The sequence below is a fragment of the Ursus americanus genome, chromosome 12 (genome assembly GCF_024610735.1).
Source record: "Ursus americanus isolate L20-20 chromosome 12, mUrsAme1.1.p, whole genome shotgun sequence".
Classification (NCBI taxonomy): domain Eukaryota; kingdom Metazoa; phylum Chordata; class Mammalia; order Carnivora; family Ursidae; genus Ursus; species Ursus americanus.
The window spans coordinates 50,032,597-50,056,702 of record NC_142138.1 but is presented as its reverse complement, the minus strand read 5'-3'; the positions used below and the strand labels follow the sequence as shown (position 1 = coordinate 50,056,702).

General features: G+C 40.1%; 1 protein-coding gene across 1 annotated transcript; it reads left to right on the top strand.

Moving 5' to 3' along the window:
• Positions 1–21,645: 21,645 nt before the first annotated feature.
• On the top strand, positions 21,646–23,898 carry LOC123795174 (serine/threonine-protein phosphatase PP1-gamma catalytic subunit). The gene is made up of 2 exons (XM_087866119.1): positions 21,646–22,704; positions 23,596–23,898. Exons 1-2 carry the CDS (start codon positions 21,762–21,764, stop codon positions 23,664–23,666), a joined length of 1,014 nt encoding a protein of 337 aa, XP_087722245.1. The 5' UTR covers positions 21,646–21,761; the 3' UTR covers positions 23,667–23,898.
• The last annotated feature ends 208 nt before the right edge of the window (positions 23,899–24,106 follow it).

Here is a 24,106-nt window from a genome sequence, read left to right as displayed (position 1 = left end):
TTCTTCTGGTCACATTATATTTTCTTTCTCTATAGTAATTTTCCTTGGAAATAAAAAGATGATTACTCTGAATTTTGTCATTACTCATAATTGCAATATCTTCATAATCTCTTCCTACTGTCTGACAACTGCTTTCTATCTCGTAGCTCACTCCTTCTAGAATCATGAGTCCAATAATTTGATTCCACCCAGATTTCCAACCCATTGATCCTACTAGCTTGTCACTGTCACCTTCCCGATGTCCTCTTTTCCATCTTGACCAAGCTTAAATTCCATTTGCAGTCAGTATAGTTACTCCCTTGCATTTACCCCCAATTTCCTTGCCTGTTTTTGACATTGGTGTTACTCCTTGCTCAAGCCACTAATTCTCTCTTTCTGTCTACTTTGCACTCATACCAATGAATCTGCACAGGACCAGAGGAAAACAGACAGCTGTGCCTGACTGTATAATTTGTCCAAATTTATCCTACTGTAAATTAGTGACTACCTTCAAGGGAGCCTCCAAAGCTCTACGCTTTATCCTTAATGCTGCCGGAAAATGATGTTTCTCTGTTCTCTTGACTTTCCCACATTTCTAGTTAATTTTTTTCATATCTCTCCTCAAACTTCCAATACCTCCTCCATCACCCTTAATCACAACTGAAAGATGATTCTCCATCTGCATCCATGCTTTCCTACCTACTAAAGGTCATTGACCCAGCAATTCTCCCCTCTCTCTTTTGCTTCATTAAGTTTTCACTTTCTTGGAACTTTATTATCAATATACAAATATACTATTTCCTATCTTAAAACGAATAATAAAAACCAGAGCTTTCTACTGACTCTACCTTCCCTGCCAGTCACCACCCCATCTTTGGGTTTTCTTTTGCAGCAAAATTCTTTGAAGCAGTTGCCTTTATCTACTGCCTTGTTGAAATCTCCACTAGACGAGCTAATCTGCATCTCCCACAGTATTTCCAGAATGGAACGTCTGATCTTCACCCTTGCAGTATTTCTCCATTTGTCTCCATCTCGGTTGATGGCAAAACCACTCTTAACTGCTCAGAGCCGAAATCCTAGACAGATCCTTCATCATCTCTTTCTCTCTTGCCCCACATCCAATTAGTCAGAAAATCTCATTTGCTCTACCTTTAAACTGCATGCTTTATCTGATCAATTCTCATCATCTCCACTATTAACACTTCACTATTAGTGAAAGCCCACAATTGTCTCTCACCCCTAATTAGTCTCCCTGCTTCCATCCTTGCTCCTTACCATTTGTTTCAATAAGGATTGATCCTCGTAAAGCATAAGTCAGATCATGTCAGTCCTCTGCATAAAACTCTCAATATAAAAGCCAAAATACTAACAATGGCTTACAAATTCCTGTATGAATTGGGCCCCTATTCATTTCTGACCTCATCTTCTATTATACCTTTCCACCTACTCAACAAGCTGATGTGCACTACCTCAGGGCCTTTGCACAAGCCACTTCCTGGAATTCTCTTCCCCTGGATACATACAAGACTAGCTCCCTCACTTGCTGTAAACCTTTTTGAAATCCCTTTCTCAATGAGGTTCATTAGGCCACCCTATTTAAAATCGTATAGCATCTCTGCTCTCATGGTCTTACCTGTTCTGTTTTTGCATGGTGTTTGCCACCTTCTAATATACTATATAATTTCTTTCTTTTTTTTATGATTATTTTTTGTTGTCTGTTTCTTCCCACTAGAATGTAAGCTCTATGGAGTCTGGGATTTTTGTTTTTATCCACAACCATTCAGTGCTGGCTCATAGTAGGTGCTCAATAAATATTTCATCAATGAATTGATCTGAAAAATGGAGAAATGCATTCAATATCACCTATTAAATTTATTGATCAAATTGCTTTACTGTGTGAAATATCAATTTTCTTTGAAAGTTTCATACTAGAACCATATATTAAATCTTAGGTCTATTTAAAAATTCTTTTATTAAAAAGATATGTACATACATACATATATATAATTTATCACCCCTATTGCTGCCCTGTCATAAGCTTTCGTTGAAATGGTGGTTATTTTAAGAGTCCGCTATAGAAAAATCTTTGTTTTAGCCTACATTATATTCAAAAGCAGCATTCTTTTGATAACTAAAACCTAAAATCATGCATTTACTCTAAAAAGAGAAGTTTGAAGGGGTGGTATGAGCTTCATGCCTTGGAATTTGGTGTTGAGGACTCCCCGGAATTCTCCAACTGCTGGAGACCTAGCTGAGAGCTAAGAATAGTGCAGAATGTAAACTTCTATAGTAGCAACTGTGAGAGGCATTTTTAGAAGCAGTGTGAGACGATCGCATTGGCAGAGAGTTTGAGAAATGGCACTCTAATTGTCAAAAGTACATATTTTTAATTATGTATTTTACTGTCCTAAATTCAAACGGAAAGGCTTGTAGGACCCTGCTTCCTGGTGTCATTAATTACCTCTCTTCATTCATGTCTCATTTAACATTATTATGAGGGAACATAGAGCAAAGGTCTATATTTGGCAAAAGACACGTGCGTATCGCCACATTTTATAGGAGTACCATCAAGGCTCCTCAGAAATGCATGTGACTCTTTTATCTGACATTGGATTATAATTTGTTGCATTCGTTTTAGACTCAAGATCCTCATTTTTGCTTGCAAGCTTTCAGGGTTGGGTTCAAGGAAAGTGTAGGAGATTCTGGGAAGTACATCAGTGTTGGTTTTGGTTTCCTTCTCTCTGTCCTCCCAGCATTCTTATTTCCCTTTCAGCATCTTGCAACTCATGTCCAGTTTGGTCTTCGGGAATCCCACGGAGCCCTCCCCTCCTCAGGAAGTGCCTTACGCCCTGGCTCACCCTGGCTCCTTCCCCTTCAGTGGAAACCCTATTCTTAATCGGCTGATTGCTGGCGGGGAAAAAAAATTAGTCTAGATTTTTTCTTGTGAAATAAGAAAATTGGTCTAGATGATATCCAAGATCCCTTCCGGTTCTAAAATCTTGTGATTCTATGATTCTGTCTCTTCTCTGGGTAAAATGAGAACTACTGATTATAAACTTTCTTGAGAACATTGTCATCATCTTCATCATGTTTGTGGAATTATTCTTTTTGTTTTGTTGATCTCTCTCTCTCTTTTGTATTCTCAGGAATCTTATCTGGACCTAAAATAGTATTCTGCTTAGAGTACATTTCGTAGAAGACAGGTCTGTCTCAGACCTGATTTCTGGGTGTTTGGCTTCTAGCCCTTAACTGGAACCGATAGGCAGCTTGGTGGCAAGGGGCATGTCTCACTCTTGGTGAATGCACTGCTTTAGGCCAGCTTTGCCATGTGCTTCTCCACTTCTGGACTCAGCGTGGATCACTGAGTCCTCCATAGGACCATTTATTGAAAGGTGTAATATTACTGGTAATATTATGGTTGATAGCCATGGTCCTTGCAGGTGGCTCTTTGTGAGAGCATACCATGGACTAGAAAGAAAGAAATGAGTGTTATTGTCCATCCTGAAATCCACAGGCCTCTGCTGAGATTAATTGTTGGCAAACTCTCCCTAAGATCCCTGACTATAAAGCTCTCTAGGGAATGCAGAAGATTATAGTCATTACCCTGATGAAAAGCTGAGCTAATTTTGTCTGGATCTGACCCTCCGGTTCCAGGGAGTCTAGTTATTCCAGCCCTGTCACTACGATGACACCCTCTCATGACGACATCGAGAGCGTGACTAGCTGTTCACCAGGTGCCGGCCCCCCAGCATTTCCTTTAGAGCTCACAGATATTTCCCTGGAATTTAAAGCGCCTTCTGAAACGCGGGGCCTTCCATTCTTTGTCAATCATCGCTACTTTGTCTCTGGGCAGTCGCCGGAGCCAGAGGGGGAGGACAGAGCACGTCAGACACATGAGTCCGCAGGGGGCGCGCGGCAGGAGCCACAGGGGGAGAGGACAGGATGACAGGTGCCGGCACCCAGGGCGCAGGCAGGACGATGTTCCCCCAGCAGGGACTCGGGGAACACAGGCCAACTACCTGGGGAGCAAACTCATTAAGGTTCAGGTTATTTTCCAGAGCTTTCTTCTTTGTTTCTGTGTGACTGGCAGACACCCACAGTCACACTTGATTAGAGTATTACTTTCTTCGTTACCAAGGCAGTTTTATTGTTGAAACCCGGTGAAATATTATAAAGAAAACTGTCATGATGTGCCACTTAAAGAGGCCCAGGGAAGGAAAATAGATTCTTCAAAAGAGAGGTGATGATTTAGATCAAGGTTTCTCAGTATTAATACTGCTGTCTTTGTGATGCAGAATGGATTTGGGGAGGCGGGGGGGGGGGTTTGGAATACCAGTTTTAGGGCACCTGGGTGGCTCAGTCGGTTAAGGGTTAAATGTCTGCCTTTGGCTCAGGTCAGGATCTCAGGGTCCTGGGATCAACCCCTCCCCCAATCGCATTGCCTCCCTTCTGGGTGCTTCTCCCTCGCCCTCTGCCCTCCCCCACCCCCCCTCAAATAAATAAATAAAATCTTAAAAAAAAAAAAAAGAATACCAGTAGGAGTTAAACAATGGTTTCAGCACATGGATAAAAGTGGGGAGTTGGGGTTAATTGGGACTGAAATGATTTGGCAGGATCCACGTAAGTAGTAGCTATCAAAGGGCCTGGCATGTCCTGAGCTGAGCGTTTTTTGAAATTGTCCGTGCTTCCAAAGGGACCAGGAAGGAGTTGGAGGTGAAAGTATCAGCCCGGAAAGCACACACAGCACAGTAATCACACTTCATTCTTTGCCAAGCGATCCTGTCCCTCATGCTCCACGGCTAGAACCTTCCTTTTCTTTACAACCGTTTCTCTTTTTAGTTTTTCTTCAGTAAACTTGCCTTGCCCTGACTTGCTCCCTCTATCCTAAAAGACCTATTTATAACACGCATAGCTTCGTTAGGATTGGAAATCCTGACTCATCCATTCTCACTTTTAACAACTACCTAGGCTGCAGATGGGCCTCTTGACAAAGTACTCTTGACAGTACTCGGGTGTTGCCCGGGGAAGAAGAGAGTGGCCAAATTTTATTTCTAAGGCACTATTTAGAGCTAGAAGTTATTTTGAAAACAATAATACGCTTAGCCTGGAACTATGATTTCCACCACCTGATCTGCGTGCTCAAATGGGGAATCATAGTGAGAGCAGCACCCGTGAGAACTTGCTAGGCACCGCAGACTGCACATTCTTTACATATATCGACACACTCCATTTTTACTTTAGGGTAAGTCCTGTCAGCATCACCTCCAGGGAAGGGCTAAATGGTTAGTGATCTGGGTTCCATACATGAACCAAGAATTAAAGGGGGGGCGCCTGGGTACCTCAGTCGGTTGAGTGTCTGACTCTTGGTTTCTGCTCAGGTCATGATCTCAGGGCTGTGAGATCAAGTCCCACATGGGGCTCTGCGCTCAGCACGGAGTCTGCTTGAGATGATCTCTCCCTCTCCCTTTGCCCCTTCCCCGACTTGCTCTCTCACATAAATATATAAAACCTTTAAAGAAATAAAGGAAGGGAGCTTGATTCTGAACAGCCTGTGGTGGATGCCCTGTTGGGTCCTGCTGCCCGGCATGAGGCTGTGCTCTGGGGACAATGGCTAAGCATGTTGGAGTCAAAGAAGAAAAACCTTGAAATGCAAGCATAGAGAAACACTGTGGCTATGACTGTCACCTGGTCCAGTATGGATGTCCCCTCAGCAGTGGACAGCTGTTTAGCTAGTGCGGGGACTCTGACAGTGAGCCCAGCTATGGTGCTAGTGGACTGACGGGCCTTCTCATTCTCTCCTTCCCCTAGCATTTGGGGGAAACAATGACCCTTGAATTGAATGTGAAAGCCCTTGTTATTCTCAGACAATTCAGGATTAGGATGGGATGCCATTTTCAGGAGAGGGATGCCAGACATCCTGCTGGGGCCGATGCAGTTTCTAGCAACAAGTTGAAAAGGTAAAGGAGGTCTGACTGTATTTATGCTAGAAGCTGGAAGATGGTCTTACATCTATGAATAGACATTTTTATGGGTCATTACCTTGTCCAGAAGTCCCCAGTGAGTTCCCACAAGCTTCCAACATTTTTCTAGTTGTTCTTTTGGGATCCAATCTAGATCTTTCATTGGATCTAAGAAGTCTCTATTTCCTAAATATGCTGTGCTTCCTGATGTGAAGCTTTGCTCCTGATTTATTCTGTGGCCTTTGAAAGGAATGACTCTTCCCCTCCCACTATCCAAATTGTACTCTTCCTCCACGAAACCACAGCGCACTTCATGAAGCTTTTCTTTAGTGCACACATATCTCTTCTTTCTTTAAATTCGTGTTGAACTTGCTATCTACATTGTTCCTTTGTTTCCCTGAGAATAAAGTGCTAATTATCATTAATTACCTACTCTGTATATTTATATCTTTTCACCTTAACTAAGGCCTTGTATTCGGAGAGGAGAGGGCTTCCCAGACTTAGCACTTCTTTTGTACTCTCCACAGGGCAACTTTGAGCAAGGGGACAAAAACTATGCACTGGATCAGAAGACCTGAATTTCAATCCTGGCTCTGCCATTTCCTAATTGTGACCTTAGGTGACTGTTTCAAGCCTTAGCTTCTTCATTCATAACATGGAATTAAATTGACGATAGCTACGTCACACAGTTACTGTGAATATTAAACACCAGAAGATAAGTGAAATTAAGTGTGCAAAGACCAGATACATGTAAATTACTAAGAATATTTGCTCATAAAATCTTTTTCGAATGAATATTAATATAACCACACTTTTTTTTTTTTTAAAGATCTGATTTATTTGTTTGACAGAGAAAGAGAGAGAGAGAGCACAAACAGGGGGAGAGGCAGAGGGAGAGGAAAAAGCAGGCTCCCCACTGAGCAGAGAGCCCCATGTGGGACTCGATCCCAGGACCCTGAGATCATGACCTGAGCTGAAGGCAGATGCTTACCTGACAAGTCTGCTGACTTCATAAACAATTACTTAAAACAAGTGCCATTTGCCTGGTCCAAAGGTTTCGGCCCAGTTCAAACACAAGTGGATAAGGCAGTTTCTCTGTGGTAGCTTCTCCAACTTTATTTAAAAATGGCACCAGTCATGTCAATTTTCCACCAAGACATCACCTTTAAGAGTCTTTGAGGGATTTTTGTTAAAGGAGCAAATCTGTACTTCTTAGTCTTAGACCTTAGAGGAACTTTTGTCTGACTGAGTTGTTTTTCCAGGTACTGCCTGAGATCTTTCTAAGGCCTTAAGAAAGGATTTTGTTGTTCTCCACTGGATTTGGTCTTTGTCCTGAAGTGATTTCTTAATTTGAGAATCTTGGGAAGGCTGAGAATGGGAGAGTTTCATTTTTGAACTCAGCAGGTCTTGGCTTCTTTATATTTAAACGTTTCTCTTCAGCTCCTCTCTCCTCTCACATTTACCGTAAGGAGCACAACGAAGCCAGGTGGCACTTGTAGCAACCTGCTGGAAATCCCCTTAGCCACATCCTCTAGCCATAGATGTTTTCTACTTTGCCCATTACTGCAGGCGACAGTACTACTAACATTTCTGCCACTGCATAACAAGGACACTCTTTCCTCCAGCTTTCAATTATGTATCTCACACTTCCTTTTTTCCTTTTCTTTTTAAAATAGACTTTATTTTTAGAATAGTTTTAGGTTCACAACAAAATTGTGCAGAAAGTAGAGTCCCCAGGTATCTTCTTCCCCATGATGTAGTTTTGGAATATAGATGAGGTTTGGTGGGGTGGGGTCCAGAGCCCATGTCCGGGAAAGAATTCTTGAGACCTCTTTGGTGCAAAAAGGGTTTTATTAAAGCACGGGGACAGGACCCCTGGGCAGAAAGGCCTGCACTGGGGTTGTGAGGAGCAATTGATTATATACTGTGGGGTTGGGGGAAGTAAGGAAAAAGGAGATTTTCAAAAAAACTTTCTAATGCTAAAGAGAACCTAGAAGACACCGGAGGCCTTGCCATTGTCAAGTTAAGGTTGCTTTTCCATCTAGAAAGCCATTAATGTTAAGACAGCTAGGAGCTTCCTGGAGGAAATGTCACACATGTCCCACCCAGGAGAGTGTGGGGGGGTGAGGTTGCGGGGTGTCAGCTTGTGCTTTCTTCTCAGCTAGTCTTCTGCTCCCTCATCACCCACACAGACACAGCTTGCCCACCATCAACATCCCCCACCATAGTGGTATATATTTTTTTATAATCGACGAACCTACATTGACACATTAACATCCAAAATTCATAGTTTACTTTAGGGTTCGCTCTTGGTGTTGTATACTCTATAGGTTTGGTCAAATGTATGACGACATGTATCCACCATTAAGTATCACACAGCGTAACTTCACTGCCCTGAAAATCCTCTGTGTTCCGTCTATTCATCCCTCCCTTCCCCCTAACCTCTGGCAACCACCAATATTTTACTGTCTCCCTAGTTTTGCTTTTTCTAGAATGTCATACAGTTGCAATCATACAATAGGTAGCCTTTTCAAACTGGCTTCTTTCACTTCGTGTTATGCGTTTAAGTTTCCTCCATGTCTTTTCATGGCTTGATAGCTCATTTCTTTTTGGTATGGAACAGTATTCAATTGTCTGGGTGTACCACAGCGTATTTACCCATTCACTCACTGTTTTTTATTTTTTATTATTTTATTTTATATTTTATTTTCACTCACTATCTTTTAAACCCTCACTGAAGCACATCAGGTTTTCACAGCAGTCTCTCCCAAGTCCGTTAGGTTCTCACAAACATTTTTCTCAAGGTCCTTCCAGTTGCTGTCTATCACCCTATCTCAAGCCACTCACTCACATTTAAAATTTTTGTTACAGTAGCATCCATCTCCAGGTACGTAAATCTGTATCACTTAGGGTCTGATCAGAGAACCATTATCTATCTCTATGTCTGTGTCATGTCTGTGTCCTCTGTTCATATCCATACCCACACCACATCCGCATCCTCGTCCATACCCGTATCCATGCTATATCCATATCTGCATCTATATCCATATCCGCCTTCATCAACAGCATCTGTGTCTTAGTGGTGAGCTAGGAATGGGGATGGAGATTGAACCGGGGAGGCTGAGCATAGTACTATGGTAATAACAAGGTTTGGGGAAGAGACCCCGTGTTTTAAACATGTGGATGGCTTCCTTGGCCCTGGTGTCACACACCTTGCCTGCTGCAGCTAGGGTTGGCTTTATGGGTTTCTAGGAAGATCTCAAACCTATTCCATGTGTATTTTTGTTTCAGCCAAACAAAACAAAACAAAACGAAAAAACAAAACAAAACAAAAAAAGAAAGCAAAAAACCCCCCAAAAAACCCCAAAACAAAACAAAACAAAACAAAACAAAACAGAAAAACAAGACATACTGGAATGAATGCATATGCCGACCCTTGATGAGATAGTGAAGACGTGAGGAAAAGAAGTTCAAATCTTATCAGCTTGGTGTAGCCATCTGGAGATAACTTTGTTGTGGAGCTTTCGTGTTTGTGGCCTATTAATGCTGCAAATCCACAGGGAAATTTTTCATGCTTAAAAAAAGATTTCCCCAATTTTTACTCATATGTGGGCAAGAATATTTGTTCCGACCGTAGCTGAGATTCACATCCACACTTGAGCCTCTGGCTTCTCTGACCCCGAGTAGATTCTGACGTAAGTGAGCAAGAGGCAGTTTTTAGCAAAAGACACAGACAGGTATGAGAAACGTTAGAGTGGCTTTCCCTGCTGATAAAAAGGACGGTAGACCTAGGAGTCCGGACAAGTTCTAGCTCCAGGTCTGCTATTAACATGCTGCAAGATCTGAGCAAGTCACTTAAATTATCTGGTCTCAGTTTTCTGGGCTGTAAAATAAAGGGGATGGATGAGATAATTCTAAAGGTACTAAATCTAAAATTCAATGAAAATTTTAATGGGAAAACAGGTTCATTAAGTAACGGGATCGATGTCTTTATTCTGAGAAATGATACAGAGTCATATTAGAAATGAACAAATTTGAAAAATAGATTGAAATGACCTATCGTAGCTTCAGAACTTTAATCAGAGTCTTACAGGACAAACTAATCTGCTAACTGGTTTTAGGTGAGTTGAACTTTTTGAGGAAGGTTGGGAGTGCTGGTTGTGCTCCTAGGCCCGCCTGTCCCTTGTTTTATGTAATTTCCTCTTATGGGTCAATGTCAACAACCAGGCACATACAAAGAAAGCCATTGAGTTAAGGTTTCAATGCATAAGTGACGGTGGCAGGGTAAGTTTTGGTGGTGGAATTTGATAAAGTATCTAGATTGTTTACTTATGACCTTCATCATATTGAAACTTAATTATAAATAGCTCTGAACAAATTTGACATTGAATGTCCTCTGTGAAGGCATCCTTTTGGAATTTACTTACATCACGTAGTGATGATAACAGCCTGAAACAATTTTTAACCTAATTTTTTTCAGTTTAAAGACACTGAAAATGTAGATTTTTTAAAATGAAGTAAACCATATTACTTAGTGTTTCTGGGAATGGATGATGAATTCAAAAATAGATAATTTTTTTCCCAAGGAGAAGTAAAGATTTATAAGCAAAATGTGGATGAAGAGCTCTCTCCGTACTTCTACTATCTTAACTAGTGAGAAGGAGGAACCCGGAACAATCCATTTGAGAGAGAGATGTGGATTTACAGAGCTTTGATGAGACAGGTAGGCCAGTTCTTAAAAAACTATGAATAAAGGTTGTTTTTGATGCCCTCCTTCTATCTCCTTTATTCATTTCCAAACAGTTTAATAAAGGTCTGCCATGCATAAGGAACCTACGTGCTGGAGCCTATTCTCAACCCCTTTGTGTTTTTCAGCTAGGATATAAATACATGTGATGAATTTTTAATGGCAACATGACAAAGTAGAAAAGAGTTCTGAAGTGAGCATGGTCCAAGAGGAGGAGATAAAAGGAGTCTTCAAAATAGTAACCATCCAGGGACACCTGGGTGGCTCAGTTGGTTAAGCATCTGCCTTCAGCTCAGGTCATGATCCCAGGGTCCTGGGATTGAGTCTTGGATCGGGCTCCTTGCTCAGTGGGAAGCCTACTTCTCCCTTTGCCTGCTTCTTTCCCTGCTTATGCTCTCTCTGTTTCTTTTCTTTTCTTTTCTTTTTTTAAAAGATTTTATTTATTTACTTGACAGAGATAGAGACAGCCAGCGAGAGAGGGAACACAAGCAGGGGGAGTGGGAGAGGAAGAAGCAGGCTCATAGCGGAGGAGCCTGACGTGGGGCTCGATCCTATAACGCCGGGATCACGCCCTGAGCCGAAGGCAGACGCTTAACCGCTGTGCCACCCAGGCGCCCCGCTCTCTCTGTTTCTGACAAATAAATAAATAAAATCTTAAAAAAACGTAATCATCCAGGTGTGCTTGGGTAGCTCAGTTGGTTGAGTGTCTGACTCTTGGTTTTCACTTAGGTTGTGATCTCAGGGTCATGAGATCCAGCCCTTGCGTGGAGCCCTGCATGGAAATCCCCACTTAGTGTGGGGTCTGCTTGTCCCTCTCTCTCCCCCTATCCATCTGCCCCTCCCCCCAATAAGCAGATAAATAAATAAACTTTTTAAAAAAATTATAATCATCCAAGGGTGTGTGGGGTTTTTTATTTGTTTTTTCAATTTTTAGAAATGGAATGATTCCGCAGTAATATTGAGCAATATAGCATGTTTTGTTTTTTTCTTTAACTTTACAAAACTTTGTAGAGAAGTATCATTATCTCTACTATTTAAATTTAAAAAAATAAATGACTGAACCTCAGTGTTTAAATAATTTGTCCAAGACCAAAAACCTGGTGAGTGGTGAAAAAGGGATTCACACTCAGCTCTACTAATAGGAAATCTCATCTGTCACACCTTATTTCCTTTGACACCAGGTCCGGGAACAGAGTAGATTACTACAGGTAGCCCCTTAAATCAGAAGCCTCTTCATTAATCTGGACTATTAGAAAGGTCCATCTTAATATAAAAACTGCAAAGAAGCGTTTGACAATCACACTCCTCTCTGCTTTTCCCCTACTGTATCCTCCTCCCTGACAAACAAGGGGAGAGGAATTTATAGAATTGTAGTCTTTGCAAAACCAAGTTGACTGATTCAGGAGGCTGTGACCCTAAAAACAGATCCTGTTGGAAGGAAAACTATGCATGTTTCTACAGAGTGCCCTCACCATGTCTTGATTAGTGGTTAAGATATGATCTTGACTGGACTGGCTACATAATTTTCAGGGTTCAGTACAAAATGGAAATGAGGAGCCCCTTGTTCAAAAGTTATTAGGAACTTCAAGACAGAGACAGCAGAACATTAAATCAACTGTAGGGTCTTTGTCAGTGTGGAGCCCTGGGTGTCTGCATAGATTGCAAACCTGTGAAGTTGGTCCTGGGTCCTGAACTCAGAGAAGGAATTACCTCTCCTGGTTCTTTTTATTGATCTACATTGAAGATAGCTTGATATAAAGGTTATGGGTCATCCCAATTAATAGGGGTGTAGAGTGAAGAGTAAAGATGACATTAAATTTTTAAAAATTTTAGTCGGCATGATATTTACAGGCACTGACAAGCTCTAGAATGGTTAAGTCTATCATTTTGTCCTTTTCTGATGGGGAGCAAAGACAAGAGTGGGAGAAATGTATTTTAATAAATGGGGAATGAGTCCATAATGAGCTCAGCTGTTCAGAAACTATAAATGATTTCATGGACAGAGGAGGTAATAACAACATGAAAATACATTTTATTTATATTGACGCTCTTAATATTTTTTCCATGTTCTCTCTTTGGGTGAGAGGACAAAAGGTAGGCTGCACATGCATTACACGTTGAGTAGTTGAAAATGCCTTCTTAATTGTCTTATGGCTTTCTGGGGCTGTAGGGAAGAGTAAAGAAATGAAGGAAACAGCCTTGCCTTTTGAAGAACTGACAAGTTAGCTTCCATTTCAGGAAACAAATTTAGAAAAATACCTAAGAAGGTATATGGCTGAACTTGAAGAAGATTGAAGATGATATAAGAATAGCTTCCTAATTTTTTAGGGATAATTTACCTAAACCAGGAAGTCAATGGAAAGAGTGCCATGTAAAATATGTGATATAAAAAAAAAAAAGGGCTTCGCTAATAATTCTGAGAGACCATCACTTAGTTTTTCTTAAAATTAATAGCCTAGTACTGTTACATTGGAGATACATGAAGCTTTAAAGTAGGACAAAAAAGTTGCTCATTAGTATTTGCAGAATTTTGAATGTGCTTTGTAGAGAATGACCACATTCTACCTTTGAAATTAGTCTGTCATTATGAATTAGCTACATTGGCTACAAATACCCTCAAGACAAAGGCTTCTTTAACCTGGTAATTTTTTTTATGTAAGTAATACAACACGATTCATAGATAATGTCAGCTGAACAATAATTGGCCTGAGGCCCTCCAGTCACCGATAATTGTAGACATTTTTAAAGGAGCTCTTAACTAGCATGGTTTCTAAAATTATAATAATACACTATTAAGACTACAATCTAATTTATAGCTGAATTGGTTAAGAATTTTTTTTATTCTGTAGTCTATATTATAGTATTTTAAAAGGTCCCTGTAAGAGTTTGGCAGTTTCTCATAAAGTTAAACATAGATTTATAGTTTGATCCAGCAATCACCCTCCTAGGTATTTCCTAACTGAATTGAGACTTATAATCAAACATAAACCTACATGCGAATGTCTATTGAAGCTTTATTCATAATCACTAAAAACCGATGTTTTTCAGCTGGAAAATGGATAAACAGTGGTATATCCATTCAATAGTACACTCTTCAGCAATAAAAAGGAATCAGCAATTGATTTGCCCAGCAACATGATGAATCTTAAAAACACATTCTACTCAGCGAAAGAAGCTAGATCCCATGGGCTACATATTGTATCATTCCATTCATATCCCATTCTGGAAAAGGCAGAACTGCAGTGGCAGAAAACAGATCAAGGTTGCTGGGGGTTGGTCGTTGAGGACAGTGGTTGACTACAGAGGGGATATACAAGAAAAATTTAGGGTGATAGAACTGTTCTGTATGCCATTGGGCTGGTAGATGTATAACCTTATGTGTTTTTCAAAATCCATAGAACTTCACATCACATATAGTGAACTTTAACCTATGCAAATTATAAAAAAAGTCCACCAGAATATTAGAGATTCCCAAGATAAAATGCAGACCTTGGCCAATGATTCTAATTATAGCACATAACAACACCAATGCATGGGGAAAAAAAAGCTGATCTAAGTTGGAGAATGGAGTTTTGGCTCAAAACTGTTAAGAGTGAAGACAGAAGAACTGTATATACATGCTGTATTCTAGCTGGTGATTTCGTTTTCCAGGGAGGTATGGGTTAACAATTATGAGACTGCTTTTCATTCACACTGAAATTGAACAAATAAGTAAGTGGATAGTGGATGGTGGTTGCCATATTTCACACTGTTGGAGGGGGAGGTTACAAGAGGGGAAGGCTAAAATGAATCCTGTGGTACTGGGTTAGATTTGAAGACATCAGTCTGAACTCACATATGGCTTAATAAATACCCAGATTGGTTAATACAGAAAAAAATTTAGACATTTGTGTACATATAGGTTAACACCCATATATTACCTAGCTTTGTCCACTAAGAGTCTAAGAAGCAGTGATATCCCAGGAGAAACAAGCACCACCAGTGCACATACCTTGGTTTCCAAATGTCATTCAGCTATACAAGCAATTAAGGGTCATTGGATAAATGGTTGATTGCAGGACTGGGCAGGGAAAACACAAGATAAGCCTGGAGCACCTTGTAGGACCAAAAAGTAAGGACATGCTCAAAAAGTAAAGGAGTGAGTGTGTCAAAGGGACAGGAGCTAACCCGAAGGAATGCACATTGCCCAAAGTAGAATAATTTGAGCCCCAAGATAAATAACATAATATAGTATTACACTATGAAATGTAAAGTAAATATACATACATTAATACTCATATACATAAATGATTGAATAAAAAAATAAACAAGGAAGAAGAGCCAAATCTTTCTACCAGAAGAATTCCAAATAATTTAGGTAGGTACTTTCCCCTCCCCTTTTTGAATGTGGTTGGACTTACTCACTTCCAAAGGAAAGAGTAATGAATGAAAAAATCATAACTTTATTGTAGAGAAACTGGTAAACCCTACTGTAACCATGTGATCAAGGTTAATACCACCAGCGTTGTCATGTACCTATCATATACCCATGATATGATGTAATGAGAAGGGCACTTCACCTCTGCGGCATTCTTTCCAAAAACCCATAACCCCAGTTTAATCATGAGAAAAACAGTGGACAAAGCCAATTTTGAGGATACTGTATAAAATACATAACCATACTCCTTAAAACTCTAAAGGTCATGAAAAACGAAGAAAGACTGAGAAACTGTCACAGACCAGAGGGCACTGAGGTGACCCGATGACTACATGCAGTGTGGTACCCTGGATTTTGTTCTGGAACAGAGGAAGAACCCTCATGGGAAAATGAAATTGAAATCTGAAAAAAAAAAGTCTGGAGTTTACTTCATAATAATGTACCAGTGTTGGCTTAGTCTCGAGAAATGCTGCACGGTAAGATGATAACATTTAAAGGAAACTGAGGGGTGCCTGGGTGGCTCAGTCGGTTAAGCATCTGCCCTCAGTTCAGGTCATGATCCTGGGGTGCTGGGATCAAGTCCCGCATCAGGCTCCCTGCTCAGCGGGGAGTCTGCTTCTCCCTCTCACTCTGCCCCCCCACCACCTGTGCTCTCTCTCTAATAAATAAGTAAGTAAGTAAATAAATAAATAAAATCTTAAAAAAAAAAAAAAGGAAACTGAAACTGGGTTAGGGAGATATACCGGAACTCTCTGTATTATCTTCACTACTCGTCTGTAATCTTAAAGATATTAAAACATAACAAATTTATTTAAAAAACAGGCCTGCTGTTAGAATCTGAATTGATAGTTAGTTTTTGAATTTATTCAAGAAATAGCTGCCGAAGCCTACAATCTTTAGTCACTGATGAAACGATGGGCTCGTCAGAGGCTGTCCTGTCCTCCTGAGCTTACAGTGTAGTGGTGGATAAAGACAACAGGGAAATTCAAAACAATCTGATAAGCACTTGGAGAAAGTGCCAGAGGTTTAAAAAATATTTTTTCCCCTATATTGAAATTAATAGGCATGGCATGTTAACTAGATCCTGGAACATAGAAAACATATTAGTCCAAAAATAATATTGATTATTTTTTATATTGGGTAATCCTTAAACTCTGAATGATTTGCCAAGCATTTCAAAGGTTTTTGTCAGGGAAATTTGGGGATATTCTTTAATTTATTATACTTTGTGCAACAAGGAATTATTCCCTTACCAGGTGGAGACCTGTTTCCTTTTTTCACATACAAAATGGAAAGTTAGAGCATACGTTCTTTAAAATATCTTTCGATTTTAAAAGTTAGCTAGCTTTGTCAAATATGTGATGTTTTCTCGTCTGTTTATTAGACCAGTGAAAAAGTTTACTTATTGATCATATAAAAATAAACATGATCATATTTTTCCTTCATTATCAAGATTCCTTTTCTTCAGTTTATCTGAAATAGAAAAATGTATCCCAAAGAACGAAGATTATTTTCAGTGAAAAAGGGAAAAAAACCCATTTATTCCCTAAGGCAGGCAGCATATCTCAAAAGAATGAGAAACTTTGTTATCTTCTTAAGAAGACTGGGCCCTGAAAGGCAGGCCTCAAATCACAGACTCTGCACTTGTACCCTAGTCAGCCTACCCTAGCTCCCCCAAACCTCAGGAACGGCTATTTTAAAAGGAAATACTTTTTTGTGGATTTGCAATTTCTCTCTGCAAAGAAAATGACCTCAGTTTGAAAGGGCTTGTGGGGTTGAAAGTCAAGACCTACTTGGGAACACTGGATGATAGACATCCCATGTCTCTCTTTTGTTGAGAGGTAATCTCACCAAGGATTTATAGTCTAAGCCGCGCATGGAGGCGGCTTCTCTGAGGGGCCCAAACTTGTATGTACTGCGAGTGGAGAGATTGGAGGAGCGAATAGGACACATTATGGACAGCCCTGACATCGGCGCCTGTAATTACAGACAGAGAGATTTCGGAACCAGAGCTGGAATCTGAAGCCAGAATGAGATGCCACAACGCGGGAGTTCCCAAGAATGGGAAGGAAGGGGGAGGGACAGTGGCCAGATTTCCTCTCAAGTAGAAGAGACAATAGAGAAGGTATTTCTAATGGGGCAGGAGAACAAAAACAAAACAAACCAGAAAGCAAAGCAAAGCACAGCAAACTATTTTTAGTGGAAGCAAACCTGTTAAACCTCTTTTAAAAATTATGTCTTTGTCGGATTATTTCATTTAGGCTTCTATTTTCCTTCCCTGCCACCAATTTCTCTCTCTTTCAGTTTATTCAGCAAAGTGCTTCCTAAATGACCTTCCTAAGACATCGTAGTGACAGTATAATCTTCATGATCAAAAACTTTCCATGACTCGGCATTGTCCCAGAAAGAAAATGCAAACACTTCAACTTTAGTTTTCAAGTCTTTAGATCATTAAACAAACCACAAAATTGTCTTGGGTATTGTTTTTTTTCATCCGTAAAATGACATCGACATATAGAAGATCGTAGATTATCTTAGTAGCCTAGGGCAGATATGTGTCTAATCATTTTTTAAATGGTTCAAAAGTAGTATTTTGCTATATCTAACTATTATCTCTCTCTCTACCGTCTCTCTCTCTCTCAGTAGAAGCGGTAGTAGGTTGTATTTAGGGTGGCTATGAATACAGGGTGTGAATTGTTCAAGTTTCCAAAGCTACGTTGACTTACCTATACAAATGGTTTTGATTTTAGTTACCTTGATTGAAACGTGCAAAATAAACAAATCTAGTATCCAAAAGAAAAATAATCACACTTTTACTATTTATTTGGACTTAGAACAATCTTGACAATATTTAAAAAAATGAGAATGCTTTTTGGTGCCTGCTATATATTTTCAGGAGGTTTAGTAAATAATTGGTTTAACTTAATCTTGTGATCTTCAAAAATCTTTCCAGCAACCCCCCTAATAGCATCTGCTTCCAGTCTGGTCAATTATAAAACAATTAGGTTCTAATGAGGCTTTTGCTTCCTTACCCTGTTTACCAGCACGGTTTCAACATCCTTCTATTGATACGAAACGTGTGGAAACTTCATTTTTTTTCTTTTATTTTAAATCTTGATTCTGGAAGCCCTGGTAAAATAGTTAAGGAGATTTCTTAACAGTGACTAGGGAAGTCTTTTTTTTCTCTTTTGGTTTTGATGGTACACAAATTACCCGTTTCCTCTACTGAGATGGGAATTCCGAAAAAGGAACCTGTTGGAAAAAGAAACATTCCTGTTCTTCCTGACTCTTAGTTTCATTAGAAAATTTTTACGTTATGTAACTTCTACTAAAAGGCGAATGAAGGCAGGACTTACCAAGCACGGTTGTTAATGAGGAACTGAAACACAGCGAACAATCACTGATCACGTGATGAACAATGTAAACACCACTGCTTACAGAAATGGTGTAAGTCCGAGGAAGAGATCTAAGTTTAACTCAGGCCGCCACCGAAAGAAGGCTATCAATAGTTGCCAAGTACCGACTATGTGTCAGGCGTGATGTGAGGCATTTCCCCCCATATCTCGTCTCATCTAATTCTTAGTGCAATCCTATGGCTGCGTAGTTTTTCAATACAGATTATTAGAGATAAGGAAGTTGAGATTTAGGGAATTTTAATACATGTTCAAGATCACGCATTTACTGAATTTCTGGGCTTAGATTTGAAACCACTTTTGCGTGATGCAAAACTGGAATGCAATTTCTGCTGTAGCACTCTGTCTTCGATGGTGTTTTTATACACTTCAGAATCCAGTTTCCCTCCTTACGGACCAGCCTAGTAATCTCCATTGGTTTTTCAAGAATGAACGGGCTAGGGGCACCTGGGTGGCTCAGTTGGTTAAACATCTGACTTTGGCTCAGATCATGATCTTGGGGTCCTGGGATGAGCCCCTCAGTGTCGTTGGGCTCCTGGCTCAGCGGGGAGTCTGCTTGTCCTCCCCCCAGCTCTTTCTCTCTCTCAAATAAATAAATAAAAATCTTAAAAAAGAAAGAATGAATGGGCTAATGAATTACTAATTGTAAAGTATTCTGGTACTTATAAAGAACACGTAATTACTGAAAGAAAAATCATGACATTTTATCGTTACCTTCTCAGATTTTTTTTGTTGTTCACACAAACCCAGGATAACGTATGATGCTATCTGTACTCCCTCTTTAATGCCGCGAGTTAATGGAAAGCAAATGGCCATTGCAAGGGTTTCTGAATACAGTTAACTCATGCTTCCCTGCTGCTAACATTTCATAAATGTTTAGATTCATGGGGACATAAAGGCTAAACTGCTGTCTTATTAAATTCTTCCTTTGATAAGACCAAATAGGATTCAAATGAAGAAAATGCTAACGGTCTATAAGGACCTATCTGGGTTTTATAGCCCTGTTTTAGGAGAGTGCATCTATAGGATATGAAGAAAAAAGAACTTGCACAACTGTATACATAACAAGGCAGCAATTATGTACTATAAACATAAAATGTACTCATATATATTTCAGGTCTTTCCTCTACATTTCAGGTCTATCTATATCTATATCTATATCTAGAGGAAAGATTTGATATAAATATGCCAAAATGTGAATTACTGGTGACCTGTAGGTGAAGAGCTCATAGGGCAATCCCATTTCATTTAAAAAATATTTTTCTGCCCTTTCTAATTTTTTAAAAGAAAAATGTGGGGTCTTTTTTCTGTCATCAAAAGGATGCAATGAATGTCATCTATATTTTAAAAGGACATGTTCTTTTGAAAGCTGTACTGGTGGAGCATGAGGGTGAGAATATCTCAAATGGAAACAATTTTGTTTGTAAGAGAATTCAGCTTTAAAATGGAAGCAAGGCGTTTGTCTCTCTGATACCATGGCAACCAGAAGAAAACCGCAAAGTCCAACAATGGTATAAAAATGTGCCTCCAGAGTGGGTAAGAAGGAGGCAACCTTGGACCTCTTTTTTTGTTTCCACTTCCCCTAGAACAGAAGGCTGCATTGTGTTTTTCTAGCTGACTCTATCGCTTTCCAGCGAGGCTGCCGTGATAGGAAAGAACAAACAATAATAATAACCCTTTCCTCATGACGTTTGGACCTCTCCAAAAAAATTGTGTGCTTTCTCTGTGCAGAAAAGCATAGTTTCTTTTGATTTAGTTCCTCTGCTTCCCCTCCCCTTGATAGCTTCAAAATCAGTCACTTTCACGATGAAGTTTCTCAATCTGTTCCACATTTCACCCTCAGAATTTCCCTTGGTTTGCCCTCCTTTTTGAAGCTGCAGGGCTGGGTTGATCTTTTCTGTGGTCGCTGTTTTCTTCACACCCAAGAGTTCCTTCTGTGAATGTTCTCCAGCCTCAGACCTCAGTGTTTCTGTTGGTCTCCAGCAACTCGGCTGTCTGATATCCTTTCTTTTGAAAAAAACCAAAAAATAAAAAACCCCAAAAAAACAACAACATTTTTTAAACCTAGTAATTCCTCCAAGCCACTAAATATTGCTAAGGGTCCTCATTTTGGGAGGACAAATTCAAATATTTTGATGATAGAGGTTGTCAAGGGAATTTTTCCCCATTAGACTTTCTCAGGACAACCAGAAGAGTAACCTTACAGAATTGCTGGTCTTTGGGGCACCTGGGTGGCTCAGTCAATTACGTGTCTGCCTTAGGCTCCGGTCATGATCTCAGGGTCCTAGGATCGAGTCCCGCGTCGGGCTCCCTGCTCAGCAGAGAGGTTGCTTCTCCCTCTCCCTCTGCCGCTCCCCCTGTCTGTGCTCTCTCCCTCTCAAATAAATAAATGAAATCTTAAAAAAATAAAATGCTGGTTCTCAGGGTGGCAGTCAGAGGTGCAGTTTCGCGAGTGGAGGATCCTGGGTGACAGAGCTGGGCCATGACCCAGTGAGACCCTCCGGCATCAGAAATCACAGGAGAGGTGCACACTCTTTCCAGCAGGCCCGGGGTCAGCTGGTCATTCTAGGAAACTGGAATGATCTAACCAAGAATAAAGATTTTATGGCCATGAGGAAACTAACTGTGGAGGATGGACAGCTCAGGTCATTCATTTTCCTTGCTTCAGCACCCATCAGTAAATGTTACCTTAAATGAAATGGATTAATTCTAGCTCCAGACTGACTGGTGGCAAGGCCGGTAGAAAATCTCTTCATTTCTTCAACAAGAAGAAATTTTTGCAGCCTGCGTAAGTTTCATTGGTATTGAGTCAACCCTTGTGCAAAAAAAAAAAAAAAAAAAAAAAAAAAAAGGAAAAAAAAATTACTTCTTACTGTTGTGGGCCACGATAGTAAATTTTACCAGTCTTTTAACTTCCTGCCACTTGGAGTCTAGTTGAGGACCATTTCAGTCCCAAACCATGTGCCAGCCTGGCTCTGGGTTGCTTGGTGGGGAAATATAAAGTTGAGCATTTATATGGTGTTGTATGGTGTTTAAAAAGCCTACTCACTCGTGGTTCCAGTGGGGAGAGAAGGAGGAAGCAGGGAGCGGGGCGGTTGGGGGGGACCCGCCGCGGCTGCTGCCACCGCCGCCACTGCCACCGCCGCCACCACCGCCTCTGTGCTCGTGGCGTGGGAAAGGAGGTGTGAGTCCCGGGCGCAAGCCGGCGGCGGCGCCGCTGCGGGAGGGTCAGCGGTGGGAAGGCGATGGCGGATATAGATAAACTCAACATCGACAGCATCATCCAACGGCTGCTGGAAGTGAGAGGGTCCAAGCCTGGTAAGAATGTCCAGCTACAGGAGAATGAAATCCGAGGACTGTGCTTAAAGTCCCGAGAGATTTTTCTCAGTCAGCCTATCCTACTAGAACTTGAAGCACCACTCAAAATATGTGGTGATATCCATGGGCAATACTATGATTTGCTTCGACTTTTCGAGTATGGTGGTTTCCCGCCAGAAAGCAACTACCTGTTTCTTGGGGACTATGTGGACAGGGGGAAGCAGTCATTGGAGACTATCTGCCTCTTACTGGCTTACAAAATCAAATATCCCGAGAATTTTTTTCTTCTCAGAGGAAACCATGAATGTGCCAGCATCAATAGAATTTATGGATTTTATGATGAATGCAAAAGAAGATATAACATTAAACTATGGAAAACTTTCACAGACTGCTTTAACTGTTTACCGATAGCAGCCATCGTGGATGAGAAGATATTCTGCTGTCATGGAGGTTTATCACCAGATCTTCAATCTATGGAGCAGATTCGGCGAATTATGCGACCAACTGATGTACCAGATCAAGGTCTTCTTTGTGATCTTTTGTGGTCCGACCCCGATAAAGATGTCTTAGGCTGGGGTGAAAATGACAGAGGAGTGTCCTTCACATTTGGTGCAGAAGTGGTTGCAAAATTTCTCCATAAGCATGATTTGGATCTTATATGTAGAGCCCACCAGGTGGTTGAAGATGGATATGAATTTTTTGCAAAGAGGCAGTTGGTCACTCTGTTTTCTGCACCCAATTATTGTGGAGAGTTTGACAATGCAGGTGCCATGATGAATGTGGACGAAACTCTAATGTGTTCTTTTCAGATTTTAAAGCCTGCAGAGAAAAAGAAGCCCAATGCCACGAGACCTGTAACACCTCCAAGGGGTATGATCACAAAGCAAGCAAAGAAATAGATGTCATTTTGACACTGCCTAGTTGGGACTTGTAACATAGAGTATATAACCTTCATTTTTAAAACTGTAATGTGTATTGGTCAGCTTGCTCAAATAGTGTGTTTGTGGGGCCCCCTTCCATTTTTTGAGTTAATGAATGGCATTTGCTGGTTATAACAGCAAATGAAAGATTCTCCTCTCCCAAGAAAAAATGTTTTGTTTTTTTAATTCTGTACTCCTTTTGCAAACAACTTTAATGATGGTGTTAAAGCTGTATAGCCCAGAACAGTTTATCCTGTCTGGGTAAGTGTACAATTGATCTTTTTAAAATTCATTTCAACCATGAATAATGTAAATGCTCGTTTTCTTTAGGATATAAAGAGAGCCCTAGGGTGCTCAATCTGTACATGTTATTGTCATAAAATGCATACTGTTGATAACAGACCACTGTGAACATATTTTTTTTTAATTTTGTTTCAAAGGGATTGCTTTTTTCTCTCATTGTCTTGTCATGTACAAACTAGTTTTTATAGCTATCAACATTAGGATTAACTCAACCTTGCCAGCATCGCTGGTATGGTGTATATTTAATTAAAGCACACTTTCCCCTACCGTATACTCAAGATGACGATTAAAGCCATTATTTTAAATGTTTGTGACTCTTTCCTAAAGCCAAAGTTTCTGTTGAAATATGTATTGACACACCCCTAAGCACAAGGTGGCATGGTTGTGTACGCGTGCCACCTTCGTGGGGATTCAAAAACAGGTTTTTGGTTTTGAATAGCAATTAGTAACATAGTGCTGTTTAAGCTATTAATGATTAAAGTTAATAACATTTTGTATAATTTCCATATAGTCTATTCATTAAGTAATCTTTTTACAGTTACATCAGGCCTGAACTCGTCCATTCAGAAAGCTTCAAATTATAGAAACAATACTGTTCTATACGAGTGACCGATTATGCTTTCTTTGGCCTACATTCTTTATTCTGCGGTGAAGTTGAGGCTTATAAGTCAAAACAAAGGAACTAACTTAATATCCACCAGTTTATACAGAACTCACAGTATCTATGACTTTTTTTAAACTAAGATCTGTTAAAAAGAAATCTGTTTCAACAGATGACCGTGTACAATACCATGTGGTGAAAATGAATTCAGACTTATTAAACGACGAACTTGTTAAATCCTCTCAGTGTCTATTTATCAGCACAATACACACAGGAGAACTGTTGATGGCATATTGAATAGATTTTAATGAATAAATTGCTCTGGAAACCAAAAAAAAAATAAATAAATAAAAATAAAAAGCCTACTCACATAGACTTTCTCATTTGATCTTTACTGGGAGTAAAACATGGTATTTAGACTGTTTTCAGTGACGAAGAGGCTCAAGCT